Genomic DNA, 17,497 nt, shown 5'->3' with positions numbered 1-17,497 from the left:
CGAATTTACGGGTAGTTATAAGTAACGGGGGATTTGTTTTTTTTTCTTTTCAGTTATCCAGAATCAAATGACTTATGTAAAAAGAAACAAAAATAAACTAATAATAATTACCTATTACATGGAGATTTTTTCTAGAGTAAAACTTACTCGAAAAGAGCTATTATGAGGTACCTTCACATACATCCCTGCATCGAAAACTAATTTCCTGGTAATTTATATTTAAAACAGTTTGATAAAATCTATATCTGACCTACATTTGACAAACATGCATATATTGAATAAATAGAATTGCATAAGCAACGAAACATGTTCAAGCTAACGGTGCTCTGCAGCCAACAATCAGACTGATATTAATAAAGTTGCACAATAAGTTACATAAGGCAGAGAGAGCTCAGCTGCTGCCTGCCAATTTACTTCCGAAACCAAGCCCTGAGCCAGAGCCGCGAAGCCTGAAGGTGGTCATCGCACGCGGTGATTGTTATTTGTTAGCAGTCGCCACTCCATGGTAGACTCGCGTAGTCGTGTACGATTGACAACCGATTAATTCGATACAAATCGATTAAAATGTCGTAAGCGCTGCCGTCGATAAACAGTTCGTAAATAAAATGGAGGTCGAGAAAAAAGTGGATGAAAGTGCAGTGATGGAGAAGCCTAATTACATGCTTATGTCCTTGCAAAGGATACTGGTGTTGTTTGTAATATTGGCAAGTGTTATTGTGGTTGTTTATTATACGCCTATGCCAGGTGCGTTAATTAATAAACTTTAATTTAACATAATATACTTTTATGTACCTAAACATAATTTGATTAAATCCTAACTCAATAACATAAGATTAATTACAGCGTCAGTTTTATACGCGAAGAAATTAACAGCTCAAATGTAATTATAATTTCATGAGATATTTAATAACTATTATCAAATCGGCAAATAAGTTTACAAGCATTAAATCGTAATTTATAATCAACGATATATTCGATTTGTTATTATTTATAGCGTCGCTACTCCATAATATATTCAGATATTAATTTCAATTCTGAAAGTGAAAATATCTCATACATATACAAGGATGAAGGAGCAATCCTGAATCTCGCGGAACCGGTATATTTACCTAATTTTTAAGGAAAATATCTACCTGCTTCTTTTTCTCATACATTGAGTTGTTGAACTTGAAATCCTGCACTAAAACATGTTTTTATTGGTCTTTCATATTCAAACTTTTGTAAACAAAAAACTTTTATTTGCATACTATTTAAATATTGGTTTCGATCTCCAGAATTGGTGACTGACAACTTTATGTAGTGTGATGCACATTGCTTGGTTGTAGGTACATACTTTCCGAGTGCTCTAGGAATAAAATGTACGATTCATGTTTCCATATAAAATCTTTGCCTAGTTCTCTTGGACTAAATATTGCGATGAGAAGCAATCCAAAAGACTTAAATTTTAGAAATTTGTTTTCAATGCTCAAAGTAACGCTATTTTCTAAACATTCTCTTAAGTTTCTTTGTTTCGTTGTGCATCAATTTATTAAAATGATACATTTTTTTACAGAGGAATACTTCGAAAACTGTGATCGAGAATGCCATGAGCTTGATTGGCCAATGATATGTAGAGTAAAACTAGTAATAGAAGTTTATAAAACGTATAGCAAGTAAGTTTCAAATTCCAAATAAGATAATTTTATTGTAAAGTTTAAGTTTTATACGGGTTTTTCCTCAATAATATTTTTTCACAGATCCTGTAGCAATTGCCTAGAAGTAGAAAAGGATTGTCCACCCATGTGTATCACAGCCGACGGTAGAGTACGAGGTGTACTCTCGGCTAACAGGGAACTACCGGCTCCCGCTTTTCACGTGTGCCAAAATGATATTCTTGTTGTGGATGTTGTGCATCGGGCACCGGCACATGCGTTGTCGATGCATTGGCGAGGACAACCACAGAAAGAAACTCCCTTCATGGATGGAACCCCCATGCTAACACAGTGTCCTCAACCAGCCTATACCACATTCCAGTATAAATTCCGAGCTTCTAAAGCCGGTACTCACATGTACCATGCTCACTCTGCTGCTGATGCAGCTGATGGTCTAGCCGGCGCTTTGATTGTCCGTCAATCACCACGACTTGATCCTTTAAAGAAATTGTACGATATCGATGCCACTGATCATACTATTTTCGTGGTAGAGTGGGGGCACTCTATGGGCCCACTCGCTGGAATTACCTCTAAAGTTCCAAATGCAGAATCCTTATTAATCAATGGAAAAGGAAACACTGCTGAATCACCAAATGCTCCGTTATCCACTTTTAACGTTGAATATGGCAAACGCTACAGATTCCGCCTCGCATACGGTGGCGGTATTAAAAGTTGTTCCATTAAATTTTATATTGAAGATCACATACTGAACCTAGTTGCGCTAGACGGAGATATGATAGTTCCTGAGTATGTTAATAGTATTACAATGGGTCGAGGTGAACGCGCAGACTTTATATTGGAAGCTAATAAAATGTCCGGTGTATATAATGTGAAAGTTGTTGCCGATAATAAGTGTCAAGAAAATTTGGAAGGTGTTGCAAAATTAGTGTATCAAAATAAAGACCATAAAACTATACAAAAAGAAAATACAGTGGCCGATGTTATAGCAGATAAAGGTTTTACAACAGTGATTAGTGATTTGTGTAAGGACGATAATGTGTTGTGTTTGAACGAAGTGCATTCATCGAGCCACCTCCCGGAAAGTCTCTCTGGATTAACAGATGAGACTATTTACGTGCCCTTCAATTATTCGACTCGACAAATATCTGCGAAACGTGTCGGTGAGTTATAATATTTGCTTTTAATTATTAAGACTTAAACCAGTACAGTACAGGACCTCGAACACTCAAAAAGAATTTATACTAGAAATTTTTTTACGAACATAAATTTATTAATTCAAACAGAGGAAGTATTTCAACATGTGTTCGCTATTAATTAAACACATTTAAACTTTGCATACTGTATTACCTATGTATAATTGTATAAATCTAAAATCAGTCAGCTGAAATTCCTATGTACATAAGCATCTTTTATTATTATCAAACACGTTGGAAATATTAAATGACTGGAAGGAGAGATAGGGTTCAAGCAAGGGTCAGGTCAGTGATGAAGTTTCTCAGGCTCTCTAAACATTAATACATGTTGTAAGTTTATCGTCGATGTATATATATGTTTCAGTCAACAGTTGTACATACTGGTAATTTCACTGGTACACAGGGCTATTGATTAAAATAAAAATCGATGAAATAATTTAAACAATAAAATTTCAATATACTTTATAAACGTTGACAGACCTACATTATCAGGTGAAGAATGAACGAGATTTCTCTTTACAAAATATCAAGCAAAGGTTAATGGGTCATTTGCTCACCTTTGAAGCCCTCGATTTTTTACGTAAAAGTACAAAAATAATCATTATTTAATCACCCAGAAGAGTGATTTGCAAGAATTGCTAAACAAATTGTGCACGGAATTTGAGGATTTTACATTTTACCGTGTTATAATAGAAATTCATTTTACAATTAATATTTAATTGTGAAAACTGTAAAAAATAACGTGAGTGTTCTTAAAAATATGGACTTGCATAATATTTTATAGTGTACATATTTTATTATGAAGTATCGATCTTCATCTTAGCACCGGTAAAAGATACAATGTAAATATCGATTTAAAACGCCACTTTATATTTTATTTGCATCTACATGTACGTACTCAAAAATTAAATAGACCGTATGTCTGCTTGAAATTTTTATGGGATTTTTTTTAAATTACTTCTTTTCCAGTTTTTTTTTGTATTTAAGTTTAAAATATTGTTATTAACCGAGTAAATTCACATTTAAATTACGTATAATTGAGCTCTACCAAAGGGCTCTACTAAAACTTATACAGTCATATTTTATTTCACCTGTCTTATTCTTGAAAATATGTAATAAATCACTTGAAATATTTGATATGAGATATTCATAATATTTGTGGGTTATAAGAGACAGTAAATAAAGCGGCAAAGACAATTAAAGTAGGTCATCACTCGACACTCGATTGTTGTAACTGTGGCGAAAGCGTTCCTAATTATATAATGTACAGAATATTTCAAACGAAAACCAACGATTTATTATATTTTAAAGAGCTATGGTGAAATCGTTCTGTAACGCGATTACAAACATTCCGCTTATTTACGTGTTCGGGACTTTTTGGTGAATGGTAAAAAGTTTAAGAACAAAATTATATGTGCGATTCTCACGAGTTAGGTCTGTGAAACACATAATAATGTAAATGTTATTTTATTGTATACATTTTCGTTTCAATTCAAACATAAAGAGGGAGTATAATACGTTTTTCCTGTTCACGCAAAAGCTCAGATAAGCTTAGGACTGTGTTAGTTTAGGACTGTCTTGACACTTAACATCTAGTACGGCGCATTCAAAAATAATATTATTACATAATTTACTATTATTAGGGCCAGTTTGAATATATCACATCAAGTATCCTGTATCTGTATGACTTTAGAAGAGATGTGACCTATTTATATATGTACTTGTATTAAAAATACAAAATGGAAAAAAAATCTATATTTTATTTACCTAAACACATTTCTTACATCTCTGGATTTTAGAATAAGAACTAGAATGGTAAATAATGACTAATGATTTTTTTTTAATTACGTATTAATAAGTATAAAAGTTAAAACCGCCGTAAACTTCATCCTTTATGAGGATAAAGCTTCACATTTCGCTTATGAATCTACAAACAAGTTTTATTTGAACTCGTATAAACGAGGAAATGAAGAGATATAAGTTTTAAGTAAGATAAGGAAACTCGGTTTAACAGCTTAGCTAATTTTATTAAGTTTGAATGCATCTTCTATTAGTTGAATGAATGTATCCTTTGAATAAAGTAAATTTCGTATCTTATCAAAGTTCTGTTGATTAGGGAACAGAATAGTTCGCAACTAGGAACTTTGATATTAGAATATACAAAATTATGGCTCGTTGCAGCGAAGGAGCTGAACTTACATATAAATTTATTGTTTTAGTTTCAACCCAAGACCAAATTCTATTTCAATACAAGTTACGTAGAAGACAATGTTTGTATGTATTATGTCATAATTATGTAACTACTTAAATTATCCATTTAAATAACCAAATAGGTATTTTTTAAAATGCATAAGTAGAACGACATCATATAAAATATGAATCCTAAATCCAAATTAGAGTAAATTTTCACAAGATAATATATTTTATATTGTTTATTAATGCGTTGGCATTATACCTGTTTCTATTGTTTTAAAACTTAGAATAGGTACACTTTGTACCCTGGTCACATTTATCATCGTCTCAAAGTAAGATAGTTCCAGTTGAAACTTAAACCAGCTAAAGTTATGACAATTCGTTTGTTCTCAAGTGGGAGATAACTCCGGGAAACATTGTAGTATTACTGCATTATTCTGTAATATTACGGCTACTTTTATGTAAGTACATGAGCGGCAAGTTACTAGGGCGCAATTATTTTGTAATTTGAACAAAATCACCATAATGACATAAGAACTATGTTAAGAGAATGGTACCCGCGAATTAGCTGTGTAGTTAAGCGATTATGTGCCACCGATAATGTCTTTAACTAATGCATAATGTACGTGCAAAAGAACTTTTTCATTTTCACATAAAATTTACAGTACAAGGCATAAATATAATTTTAAGTTTATGTACAAAATATTATGGTCATGTCGATAACACGATTCCCGATTCCGGTAAATTTCTTCAAATAAAAATGAAATATATTTCGACGCGTAGTTGATTTATTTTTTCCCTATTGGTGCCAACGAGGCATAATCTTTCATGTTTGTAGCAGTTAATAAAATTACATTAAGATGATTGAATACGGAGTCGTTTTGTGATATATTATAAAGTACATAAATATGTAATGTTACAGCATTAAAGCGTGTATAAGGAAAGTGAAGTAATCACCAACGAAGATAATCACATCTTCAACCGCGAATAATGTTTCTTGATTGCGGTAATCATTGGCAACGTACGAGACATACTTACGAAATACACTCCATTTATTTTGTATAAACCTTAGATTTATGTGTAAGAAAGTTCTTATTGCTTCTTAATTTTAATGGTTCTTTCGGGAGATAAGGTTATTTTGACGAAAAGGTCTACATATCACCTGAGTATCTGCCTTTATTCATAAAGGTACGTGTATGTAGATATACCAGTAGTATAGATGTTTGTTTCTATATTGACAAAAATAGGTTTTATTTTTATGTTGCTAAATATTTATATGTCATCAATTAATCAGGCTTTCAATGAATTGCCTCTTTATTAGACGATGCCGTACATCGAACGGTTTGAATGATATCTATCTTATACATTTGAACAAAGTTTCTTTGGTATACGTTATATCGAATTAGCGAACTGTAACAACAAAGATAAACTAAAGCAATGAGCAATCCAATTGAATTTGTTCTTGTGAATTCTTAATCTCGATTAAAAAGCTCGATAGAAAAAGATTTAAAAATCATTAGGAGACACACATGGTTGAAGCAATTCTAAATGCTTAGAGCGGAATAAAGGAGACAATAACCTATTATACAGTCGTAATTACTTATTACGAAACGTATTGAATTCTATAAGGTAGCAGTGTTTGAGCTCTGTACAATACAAAAACCAGTAATATTTGTTAGTAATTTATTCTCAGCAATATGCAAAGGGCCATAAAGTTTTACTGTTCAACGGAAATGCTGTAACTGAAATTGAAATACTTAAATTTACATATTACGAAATTTTCAATTAGATTTTGAATGAATAAAGAGATTTGATGAATCTGTTGTACATTTTTTTATATATTTGATTGAATATAAATAACGTAATAATTAGTAATATCTATATCTAACTATTTTTGATGTAAGTATATAATATCTATAGATGTTAATTAAGCCGACTGGCAACAAAACTCAGAATTTTGGCTTAACGAAAGTTATAGTAAAGTTAGTTAAACAACTAAAAGTAGGTACGATTATTAATTTAAGTCTACAAATTATAAAAGTGATGAGGTACGTAATTGATTTTGATAAGGGTTTCAGTTTGTATTTTAAACCCATAATATCCCTACCTGAGAAGTGAGATTGCTACGAACAATCACGTACGATGTAGGTGAAATAAACTTCCTTCAACACGATTTTCATTTGGTAAGAAAGTAAAAACAATCCACAAAAATATCCCAATAATTGAATGTCTGGCTAACTTATACACGAGAAAGGTTCAGGGACGTCAATAGATGGATTATAATACAGACAGGAAAATAATGTCTCTGGCACCTTTATTAATTACGGTATATATAGGAATAACGTTATCCTTCTCACAAAGAGTGATATAAATCTCTAGAAATATATTAGGTATTACACATGTGAGATTACAGTGAGATTTTTGTCAAGCCTACTTAAAACATGTTTATAAAAAAAAACTCTTCATTGAAATTTTTTTAAAGGAATATAAAAAAAATGTATCACGGGATTCGAGCCCGCGTTTTTCGCCATGCCGTTGTAATGCCTGAATGTATTCTATTCTAATTTATCATTGAGAAAGCATTTGAAATGTACCTACTTAATTAACATTTTCTACTTTACTTATCATTATTCGTATTGAAGACAAATAATATAATATAATGTATAGATTAAACATATAGATGCTGTTGATTATTTCAGACTAAATTATGAAAAACAAAATAGTAAGTCTGTAAGTGCATATATTGTAAGAGGTGGATAATGGCTACGTAATATTCACCGTAAATATTTATTAAAGGCTAGATGACGTTAAACAAACATATCGGGCTAAGCATATTGGTTTTAACACTTGTTTCCTTGAGAACAGGAAACCATAGAGTGCTTTGTGAAAACTACAGTACACTTCAAGTAGAAATTGTTTTAGCACGTGTTGAGTAACCAATACTCAAAGGTTACCTACCATTGTTTTACAAAGGAATATGTATTTTTTTATTACTTTTTATGGACGTTATTATTCATTAATTCGATATGGAAATGTAAACATTTTTTAAAATGTCTTAAAGTAAAATGAGTTTATTATTTTATTAAATTAATTAACGAAATAATTTTAATTTTATTTCGTTGTATTTTCATTGCGCCAGGTGCTAAGTGAATGCTGCATTTCGCAGGCTAATTTTTTGTTAATTTAATTCTACGAATAATAAAAAATAATTATGAAAAATGCATTGGCTCACTTTGATTGCTTTAATGTAGCGTTGATTCAAGTATTTTTAAATAATTAAATTCTAGTTTTAAAGCATAAAATACGACCTTGTTATTTTGTGTAGGTATTAATAATTGAATAATTTATAACTATAGCATGCATAATTGTTAAATTTAAATATTATGTGTGAATTTTGTTTTTATGTAGCGATCAACGCATAGCAATATAAATTGCGAGTGTGTTCAAAAATTCCGAGAAAAATATAGAATAGGGTAGAAAAATAAAATGAGAATTGTTTGAGGCGTGATAATGGACCGTTAAACTTATACAGAACATCGATCTTCTGTAATTGTAAGGCAATCGGGATGCATGATAGATGTTTGTTGTTCTTTCAACAAAGACTAAACTAGCTTAAATTTAAGAATATATAGTTTGTTGGGGGAAAGTTATGCCTGCAGTTGTCTGTAGTAGTATATAGAAAATTATTTGTACTAAGTTATATTATAGGTACTAGCGGTCCGCCCCGGCTTCGCCCGTGGTACATATTTCGCAATAAAAGGTAGCCTATGTTCTTTCTCAGGGTCTAAAGATTGTCTGTGCCAAATTTCATCAAAATCGGTCCCGTAGTTTATGCGCGAAAACCATACATAACCATACATACATAATTACAAACCTTTCCTCTTTATAATATTAGTATAGATTAGAATGTTATCATCACTACATAGTATAAAACAAAGTCGTTTTCTCTGTTCCTATGTATGCTTAAATATTTTAATCTAGGGAACCAATTTTGATGCAGTTTTTTAATAGATAAGTGATTCAAGAGGAAGGATTAAATATATGACTTAGGTTATTTAGATTTATTAGGTTTTAGAAAAAGCGGGCGAGCGGAAAGACAGTTGTATATACAGGGTGTAATCGTTAAGTGTGCACAGGCGATTTTTCCGTAACTATTACAGATATCAAAAAACTTTAAACTGATATCGAAAGTACTTAACCTAATGAGTAAAATGGCCATAATAAATTTTTAAAAATAATACGAGAAATATCTAAAAAATTAACTTTAAACCCTCCCATACATTTAGTATGAGATATGAATATCCCATGTACATGGGTTGATCCAAAAGTAATGATAATCAATATTAAACAAGGTCATTACAGTTAAAATAATTATGTATTTCTCTAGATAGTCTTCTAACTAGATAATATACTTCGATATTTTTTTTCCTTAACTTAGAAAAAAAAAAACTTTGACTTCATCTACAAAAACCCCTCAAAATCGGCCTAAACTTCGCTGTCGTCTTAAAATTTCTTGTATCGACGGTGTTTCTTGTGCCGAGGTAAGATATAGAATTAACTAGGAGCTAGATCTTACAAACAGGGTGGGGGTGTTCAAGCATTTTCAATGCCGATTTTTGATTGGCAGCCATCGCAACTGACGCTTTGTGATCTGGTGCGTTGTCTTGGTAAACCAACATTCCGCCAACCCGCAATCTTTTAATTTGGTCTGTGTAGTAAGAGCCCTGTGTAGTAGTGGCTACCTTCTTAAAATATTCCACATTTCTTCAGCGTCCCAAAAAACTACGGCTTTAATCTATCCCACTAATTTTCACTTTGAAAATCTTCACCGTCACTTTGGTAGCTGGCATCCAGGCCATTGATTGTTTCTTGGTTTCAGCATAAACATGGTGAACCCAGGTAACGCCCATGGTCACAAATCGTGACAAAAAATTATCCTGATCTCATTAAAAATTTAGAAATTCACCCTCTAAATGTCGAATCGTTGTTTCTTCTTTTCGTCGGGAAACATTCTGGCTCGCACTGTTCACATTAAAATTAATGTTAATACTTGGAAACGTGGCCTGTAGATATAATTTTTTTGTGATAACTTAGTGATTACATGAGCAAGCATAAAACATTTATTTTATATTTTTATGTGCACAGGAAATACCCAATTATCATTACTTTTGGATCAACCTATACATTTAATATGAAAGATTTTAGCTTTTTTTTTGTTTTTTTGGTTTTCTGCTTTAATTACTTCGCAAATTTGGAGGGAAGTTCATTTAGAAACTGTAAATAGACCTCCTCATTGTATTGCACAATAAGGACGTCACTTCGAAAATCTACTATGAATACAAAATGTATGGGAAATAAATTGTATGGGAGCGTTGAATGTAACGTTTTTGGTTATTTCTCGTTTTATTTTTAAAAATTTATTATGGCCATTTTACTCATTAGGTTAAGTACTTTCGATATCAGTTTAAAGTTTTTTGATATCTGCAATAGTTACGGAATAATCGCTTGTGCACACTTAACGATTACACCCTGTATAAATATAAACAATTCTGAATCGAATACAAGAACACTTACCACAGTCGGAAACTATATTATTCTTGAATGACGCAGTCTATATTTCTTTCATTCCTGGAAAACCTTGAAGATATAAAGTACGTAGTTTAAACGTATAGCTAATCCATAACCTTAATTTCAGAGAGTTGGGGCCAAACCGATGGTCACCGTTTCACGTATCCAGAATCTCCCCTGTTGACGCAGGCATCTGACGTATCATCACAGTCACTCTGCTCCTCTGAAGCTGGCCACGCAGAGGAGTGTGTGCATGTCAAGAACATTCCCCTGGATTCCACGGTGGAAATTGTTATGTTTGATCAAGGTATTTCCATACATCCATACTAATATTAAAAATGCGAAAGTAACTCTGTCTGTCTGTCTGTTACTCAATCACGCCTAAACTGCTGAATCAATTTGCATGAAATTTGGAATGGAGATATTTTGATACCCGAGAAAGGACATAGGCTACCTTTTATTTCGAAATATGTACCACGGGCGAAGCCGGGGCGGACCACTAGTATTATATATACCAATATTATTAAGCTGAAGAGTAACGCGCTTATCTCAGGAACTACTAGTTTGATTATCTGATTATAAAAATTATTTCGGTGTTAGATAGCCCATTTATCGAGGAGGGCTATGAGCTATATGTATATCATCACGCTAAGACCAACAATGCGGGTAAAACCGCGGGGAACAGCTAGTTTAAACATATAATTGCACGTAACGATTTCTACAAGATGTAGGAACAAATTCTTTAGCTAATAATAACATTTTCAAAGGTTTTGAAATGGAAAATGACTGTTATACTTCACAGTGGAATAACACAAAGCTGGGTTTGTATAGTCTTCCCACGCTTTGGCTTCATACAATCTATTTTTAATACAATTAAACTGTAACAACAGGTTTTACAATAGACTGATATAAAAATGCAAAGATTTTACGGTGTAACGAACCTTTTGTACACAAACCTTTCAGCTTATGTATAAAGCTTCTCAAATGCCACATGTTAATAAATACTGGCACATTATATTTAATCAGTGAGAGTACGGGAATTAATATGTTCCTAGCTCTACATTTACGTTTAATAATTAATAAATGGTTTACAACTTAAATGAGATATGAGGTCTTCTATGTATAAGCTCTTCTAAGATCCAACATTTACCTTCCTTTATATAATATATTAACTATTATATTATAATAGTTAACGGTTGTAAATTAATTATTATTTCAACAACATATATTCTGAATTGTTAAAGTGATGCCACATTTGCTTATTAGGATTCATTTAGACATTAGTTAAGTGGTGACGGCTTTTCTTTGAAAGCTAGAACATGTGCTAAACATTTTAACTGAAGATGACGTATGGCAGAGTCAACAGCTAATGCTCATAAAAGCTGTGCTTTGTTAAGTAATGTTGACACTCTTTACATCGCTTGTGAAAATAGCCTGCCTTGAATTTTCTATGTAAAACATGGATTTATAGGAAGTTGGAAAATATTATGCAAAGGAAAAAGGTTCTTTTATCTGCTAATTCTTTTGGATACAATCAATATGGTATTCATATAACCTTCTTCGTGATATTGACATTAAAGGTATCGTGTTTAAACCAAGGTTTCGCCTTGCCATTGCAGTTTTTCCTTAAATGCATAATTTAAAAGTATCCGCATGCGAATCAGAAGTTATAATATTCCGTGAATCGATTGTTAATGCTTCATAGCTCACGAGAACATCAAAAGAAAATAACGTCTAATTCAAATAAATATACACGACGTAATAAGCATAGTTAATTATAGAAAGCCTGCGGGGATTATTCTGGTTAATGTTATAACGTCCATGTTATATCAGGCATGTAAATTGAATTTCGACGCTATACTAGCTGTAACAGTGAATCAATAACAACGGCTACCCACGTATATTGTCAATCTGTATCGAATTAATTTATCTCGATAGAACCTGCGGTTATTGAATTTGAAGGTTTATTGTAAGGTTATGATGATTAGTTTGGGGAAAATAGATGTTATTTTGTGAATGTGGGTAGTGGGCAGTGGGCTTTTGTGAACGTGTAGTATTAAAATGTACCTTATAGAGATTTTTTTTAATCAAAAATTGTAAAAATATAATTTTGTGCTTTAAGTTCAAGGCCGCTTATGATTTTTTTTTAGCAGTAGCAGCAAATGTAAGGACGTTTTTATAGTGCACAATTATTTATTTTATACATTTAAAAATATTTATATTTGTGATTCTTTTCCATCTACATACAGCACCATTGATAAGATTGATAGTCTCATAAAAATATACACACGAGTATTCCCTTACAGCTGAAACAATCAATTGATATGAGCTCTTTCAGAACATGCTTCGGGAACATGACCATTTTCCATTTCCGTGACGTGTATGAGTTTATTGAAAATTTATGATTGCAGTTATTTTTGATTCATCGCTTCCTTTAACAATTTTTGCCGTAGTTTCGTATCCATCGTATTATGAAAATGACTTTTGTATGAATATTTCGCGGAATTATATGATCTTCTATGCAATGTAGTAATTTAAATTTTATGATCCTAATTTAGATATGAATTAAATGATGTTTTGTTAACAATAAAATGTGCGCAGAAATTAATTAGCTGCAATACATTTTACGAATTGAGTTGTATCTAATTGCATGTAGCCCAAATGTTACTTTCTAGAGAGCTCTTTGATTACGGCATTGCGAGCAGAGCGTGGAAATTATAATAATATACCTACGGGTTATAATTAAGATAAAATATGTGTCTCTATTAATGCATTCACTATTATGGAAGCAGGTTCTTGAATAAGGGGCCTAATTATATACGATTTATTTGAAACATTAACTATTTTACGACTTTGAAGTAGAATCTGAAAATTTAACAGTCAAAGTGAAGTTTATTAATTAAATCTTACTATGTAGAGCTTAATTATTTCTATCCAAGAATTACGAGTAGGTAAAAGGTGAATTCTACGAACCACTTCATTACTATGTTTGTGAAATAAAATTGGGTATATAAAACCATTTAATTATAAATATTTAACTAGAGCTTCGAACACTTTAGGTACTGCAAGCTTAGTCAGAACTAAAATACTAAAAATAGATTGGACACGAGTTAACTAATATATCAGAGTTCTATAAACGTTAATTAATCTCAGTATATACAATTGAATATAAAAATTAAACGTTAAAATATAAGTTGGATTTAATTTGCGAGCAATAATTTTATTACATACAGCGTTCACGCGGTCACGGACAGGTCAACCGGCGAACATATAAAATTACGCTTAATAAAACACAACACATCTCTAATTATTGCACAATCGCGTAAAATTACAAGATTCATCGAGATTTCTTATACTAATTTATAGAGACTATAAACTATAAGTAGAAGTTTTGCTCTTTCTTTGCGTTGCTGGTTTACTTTCGTTGCTTTCAAATAATATATAATAATTATAATGTAACCACAAATAATCTTCTGGTGCACTTAACCGTTGGTCACAGTGTAAGATTTATATATCCGTGAAAGGCTATGTGTTATATTTGTGAAATAAGATATATACGTATTACATGTGTGAAGAGATATTTAATATGCTTCCTGAGCATGTATAAGTCAAAAGTATAATGGCATTTATAGGAAATAACCTTGATAGTAAAATGTATAAAAATATAAGCAAGTTACCGTGTTATATATTTAGTACAGTAGGTATGTGTAATAATAATGATTTATTATTTATTATAAGCATTAAAAAGATTATTCACTTGTTTTATGAGATACGTAATACAACAAAATATTGAAATTACTTTCGCATTAAATTATTTCTCATTACCAAATTAAATTACAAACGAATTCTGTTTAAGCACTAAAGAAGATAATTAACTGACGTTATTAGCTTAGAATATTCAAAACATTTGTTAGTCAAAGTACGTACCTACTGTTCAAAGTGAGGTGGATCCATTTTTAATAGAGTGGGAAGTAATGACCTTTGACTTATGAATGACCTCTGGAAAAGTCGCTTTTACAGTAAAGAGAATAATTAAGCCTGCAGATACGTGATGATGTTAAAATACGTCTGCGTGCATTATATGAGTGCAATTTGATTTTTATGAGCGTAAAACTGAAATAGAATGTATGTATCAAGATAGTACAATAGCTTTATAACTATTATTAATTTACAATCTTCTAAGTTGTTAATATTATACCTAAAGATTGTGTGAGGTTTCATCTAATCAACTTTAAAATAGAGAATATGTCTCTATTTTAAAGTTGATTAGATACTTTTATTAAATTGCAAGGATATACCTATATGATATGTGTTGATGTATGATGTATGTACATTTTAAATATAATTTATTATGCAGCTAAATGAAATAAAATAAATTGTCTCCAATCAATTAACAGCAGGATGTTGTTGTGTTTTTGCATGCAATTAACTGTGTCACAAACATCGTGGCAGGCTAATTGGATTATTGAATAATCTCAATTATATAGTGTAATTAGTGTTGTTATTTTAAATTTTATTTAAAGTATTATATGAAATAAATAAATGTGCGTTTACATTTTTCTAAACATGGCATCATTTGCAATAACTTGTCTGACCTTTACAAAAATGCAACTTTTTAAGTAATAAATAACCGCAATATTTACATAATATTATATAATAACATCTCAAGTTTATTGCAAAAATATTACGTATTCACTATTCAGTGTCCTGAATAGATCGCTGAGTCGTCGTGACCACATTACACACTGCAGAGGCTTAAAATATGCGTTTATAGATGTCGAAACCTCGCTCCATACATTATTTGGAACAATGAACTGTAGACATATTTGAAGTAAAAAGTACAAGTGAAACAATGCTAACTAATTTGTAATTGTATTAAACTTGATGTTTGTTTCACCGTACCCGCCAGAGTCACGACTTCCGATCTAAACTAGGTTGAGTGGTATAACTTCGATTTCTTAATTATTATCACGAGTATGATACAACCATTAATTATAGTTGCGATAGTATCGAATTATTTAGATCTATTTCCGTATTGTAATTATAATGAGTCTTATGCCACAGGCTCTACATTTATTTTAAAAACTTTTTAACTTCTAGAACCTTTTACTATAAAAAATATTTAAATAAAAGAATGTTATAATCTATTCTGAGGTCACAAATTCATTTATTGATTATGTTTCGTAACATAAATTGTATAAACATATTCAAATACTACTATGTATATAAGTATTTTTTCTATTGTTTGCAATGTAAACACAATTCAGATTTCTTTTCCATTAGTATCGTAATACGGCGAATGACATGCATGTTTTTAAATATGTATAGTTGTCGTAAAGAAAATGGCTTGCACTTAGTTTCTAGTGCACATGGTTAGTTAAGCTTGCGGATACAGAAAATGTTCATGATGATATGAAGTAACAAAGAAAATAACAACTCTATGAATGCATAAGGAATAGATGCAAAAGTATTGATTTGTTCTAAACGCCCTCCTTAAACAATTGTGATAGAAAATATTCTTAAGCGTTTTTTGTACACTCCGGTTTATTGAAAGAAAATGTGTTTCTCTATAATATACATTTTGTTCAGGTGTAATAAATCCATTGAGTTGTAATGCCTCATTCGGAAAATCTGTATCCCGACCGAAAATACAATAGACGTCGCCTCATACGAAAATATTTTTACCCACAACTTAATAAATAATTTATGAGTACTCGTTGCGGAAAATGTTCGTGGCTTTGACCGCAGCCGCTGTTTCGAGAAATCCCTTTCTATTCGAATTGTATTCCACAAATGATATAACTTTGTTCTTCTTTACAGGTGGCGAATCTGATCATATATTCCATTTGCACGGCTACAGCTTCTATGTGATCGGAGTACAGCAGTTCCACAAAAGTTTAGACAAAGATCAGGTGAAACAAATGAATGAGGAGGGAACTTTGTTCACTTCGAAAAATTTACATGATCCCGTAATAAAAGATACGATAGTTATACCTAAGTTTGGAGTGGTCGCTTTGCGTTTCATCGCGAACAATCCGGGGTATTGGATGATGCGAGACGAGAGGTCTGCCCATTGGACGAGGGGTCTCGATTTTGTTTTAAAAGTCGGTACTGAAAAAGACTTCGTACAAGCTCCGGCAGACTTTCCCAAGTGCGGCTCGTATGTTGGCCCCGAATACTTTTTAATTTAGTTGACTGAAGATAATTGATAAGGTTTATTTATTGGTGTTGTGATAGAATTGTGTGTTGGAATCGGAGCATTAAATACTCTCGCTTTTGAACATGATCGGAAATAATAATACATATATGTATTGAATGAATATATTTTCCTACCTTTGTACGTACCTAATTGTATTTAATTTACGTATAAATGTACTTTGAAGTAATTGGGTCACATTATATCAATATTTTTTTGCAGAATAGGCCCTAGTGATTTCAAAAGAAATACGAATTGTTTTTCTGTATTGTTATAATAAGCGGTATGTGAATTTCTTTTTTAACTATCTATAATGGAATACTACAATGTAAGCTTGTGATATTTTTGTTAAAATAATGCGTCTAAATGACCGTGTATATTATACTTTGTATACGAGAACAATTAATGTATAAATAATATTAATTATATAATAAACATATACACATGTTTTTGAATCGTTTAATTTCTGTCCCAAAAATAATAATTTATCATATATAGAAGACATTTTATAAGCTTTCTACATTATCTTTTCTATTGAATTACAAACTATAAATTAAAACTTTCTTAGTAAATATCTAGTTGAAAGTTTCAATATAACTCAGAATTAGATGATACGACAAGAAATATATGAGAAAGAAATTTATTTTTATCCATTATAGCGGTATTTGCGCTCAGTAACGTAAACAAACTTAAAA

At 31.4% G+C, this 17,497-nt stretch overlaps 1 protein-coding gene across 1 annotated transcript; it reads left to right on the top strand.

Annotated features, from left to right (window-relative positions):
• The first annotated feature begins 427 nt into the window (after positions 1–427).
• LOC149906042 (multicopper oxidase 3-like) lies at positions 428–17,251 on the top strand. The gene is made up of 5 exons (XM_090105482.1): positions 428–744; positions 1,553–1,652; positions 1,737–2,812; positions 10,734–10,913; positions 16,427–17,251. The coding sequence occupies exons 1-5, from the start codon at positions 606–608 to the stop codon at positions 16,795–16,797; spliced, it is 1,866 nt and encodes a 621-aa protein (XP_089961608.1). The 5' UTR covers positions 428–605; the 3' UTR covers positions 16,798–17,251.
• Positions 17,252–17,497: the final 246 nt, after the last annotated feature.

This window comes from Colias eurytheme, chromosome 9 (assembly GCF_061535395.1).
Source record: "Colias eurytheme isolate Ceu_HAF_F1 chromosome 9, ilColEury1 Martin Lab GWU primary, whole genome shotgun sequence".
Taxonomy (NCBI): domain Eukaryota; kingdom Metazoa; phylum Arthropoda; class Insecta; order Lepidoptera; family Pieridae; genus Colias; species Colias eurytheme.
This window is presented reverse-complemented; position numbering and strand designations above follow the sequence as displayed.

Excerpts from the sequence above, each read along its gene's own strand:
- LOC149906042 (XM_090105482.1), top strand. The coding sequence starts at position 606 with ATGGAGGTCGAGAAAAAAGTGGATGAAAGTGCAGTGATGGAGAAGCCT. Across the intron at positions 745-1,552 it reads TTATTATACGCCTATGCCAG|AGGAATACTTCGAAAACTGT; the intron begins GTGCGTTAATTA and ends ATTTTTTTACAG. Across the intron at positions 1,653-1,736 it reads GTTTATAAAACGTATAGCAA|ATCCTGTAGCAATTGCCTAG; the intron begins GTAAGTTTCAAA and ends ATTTTTTCACAG.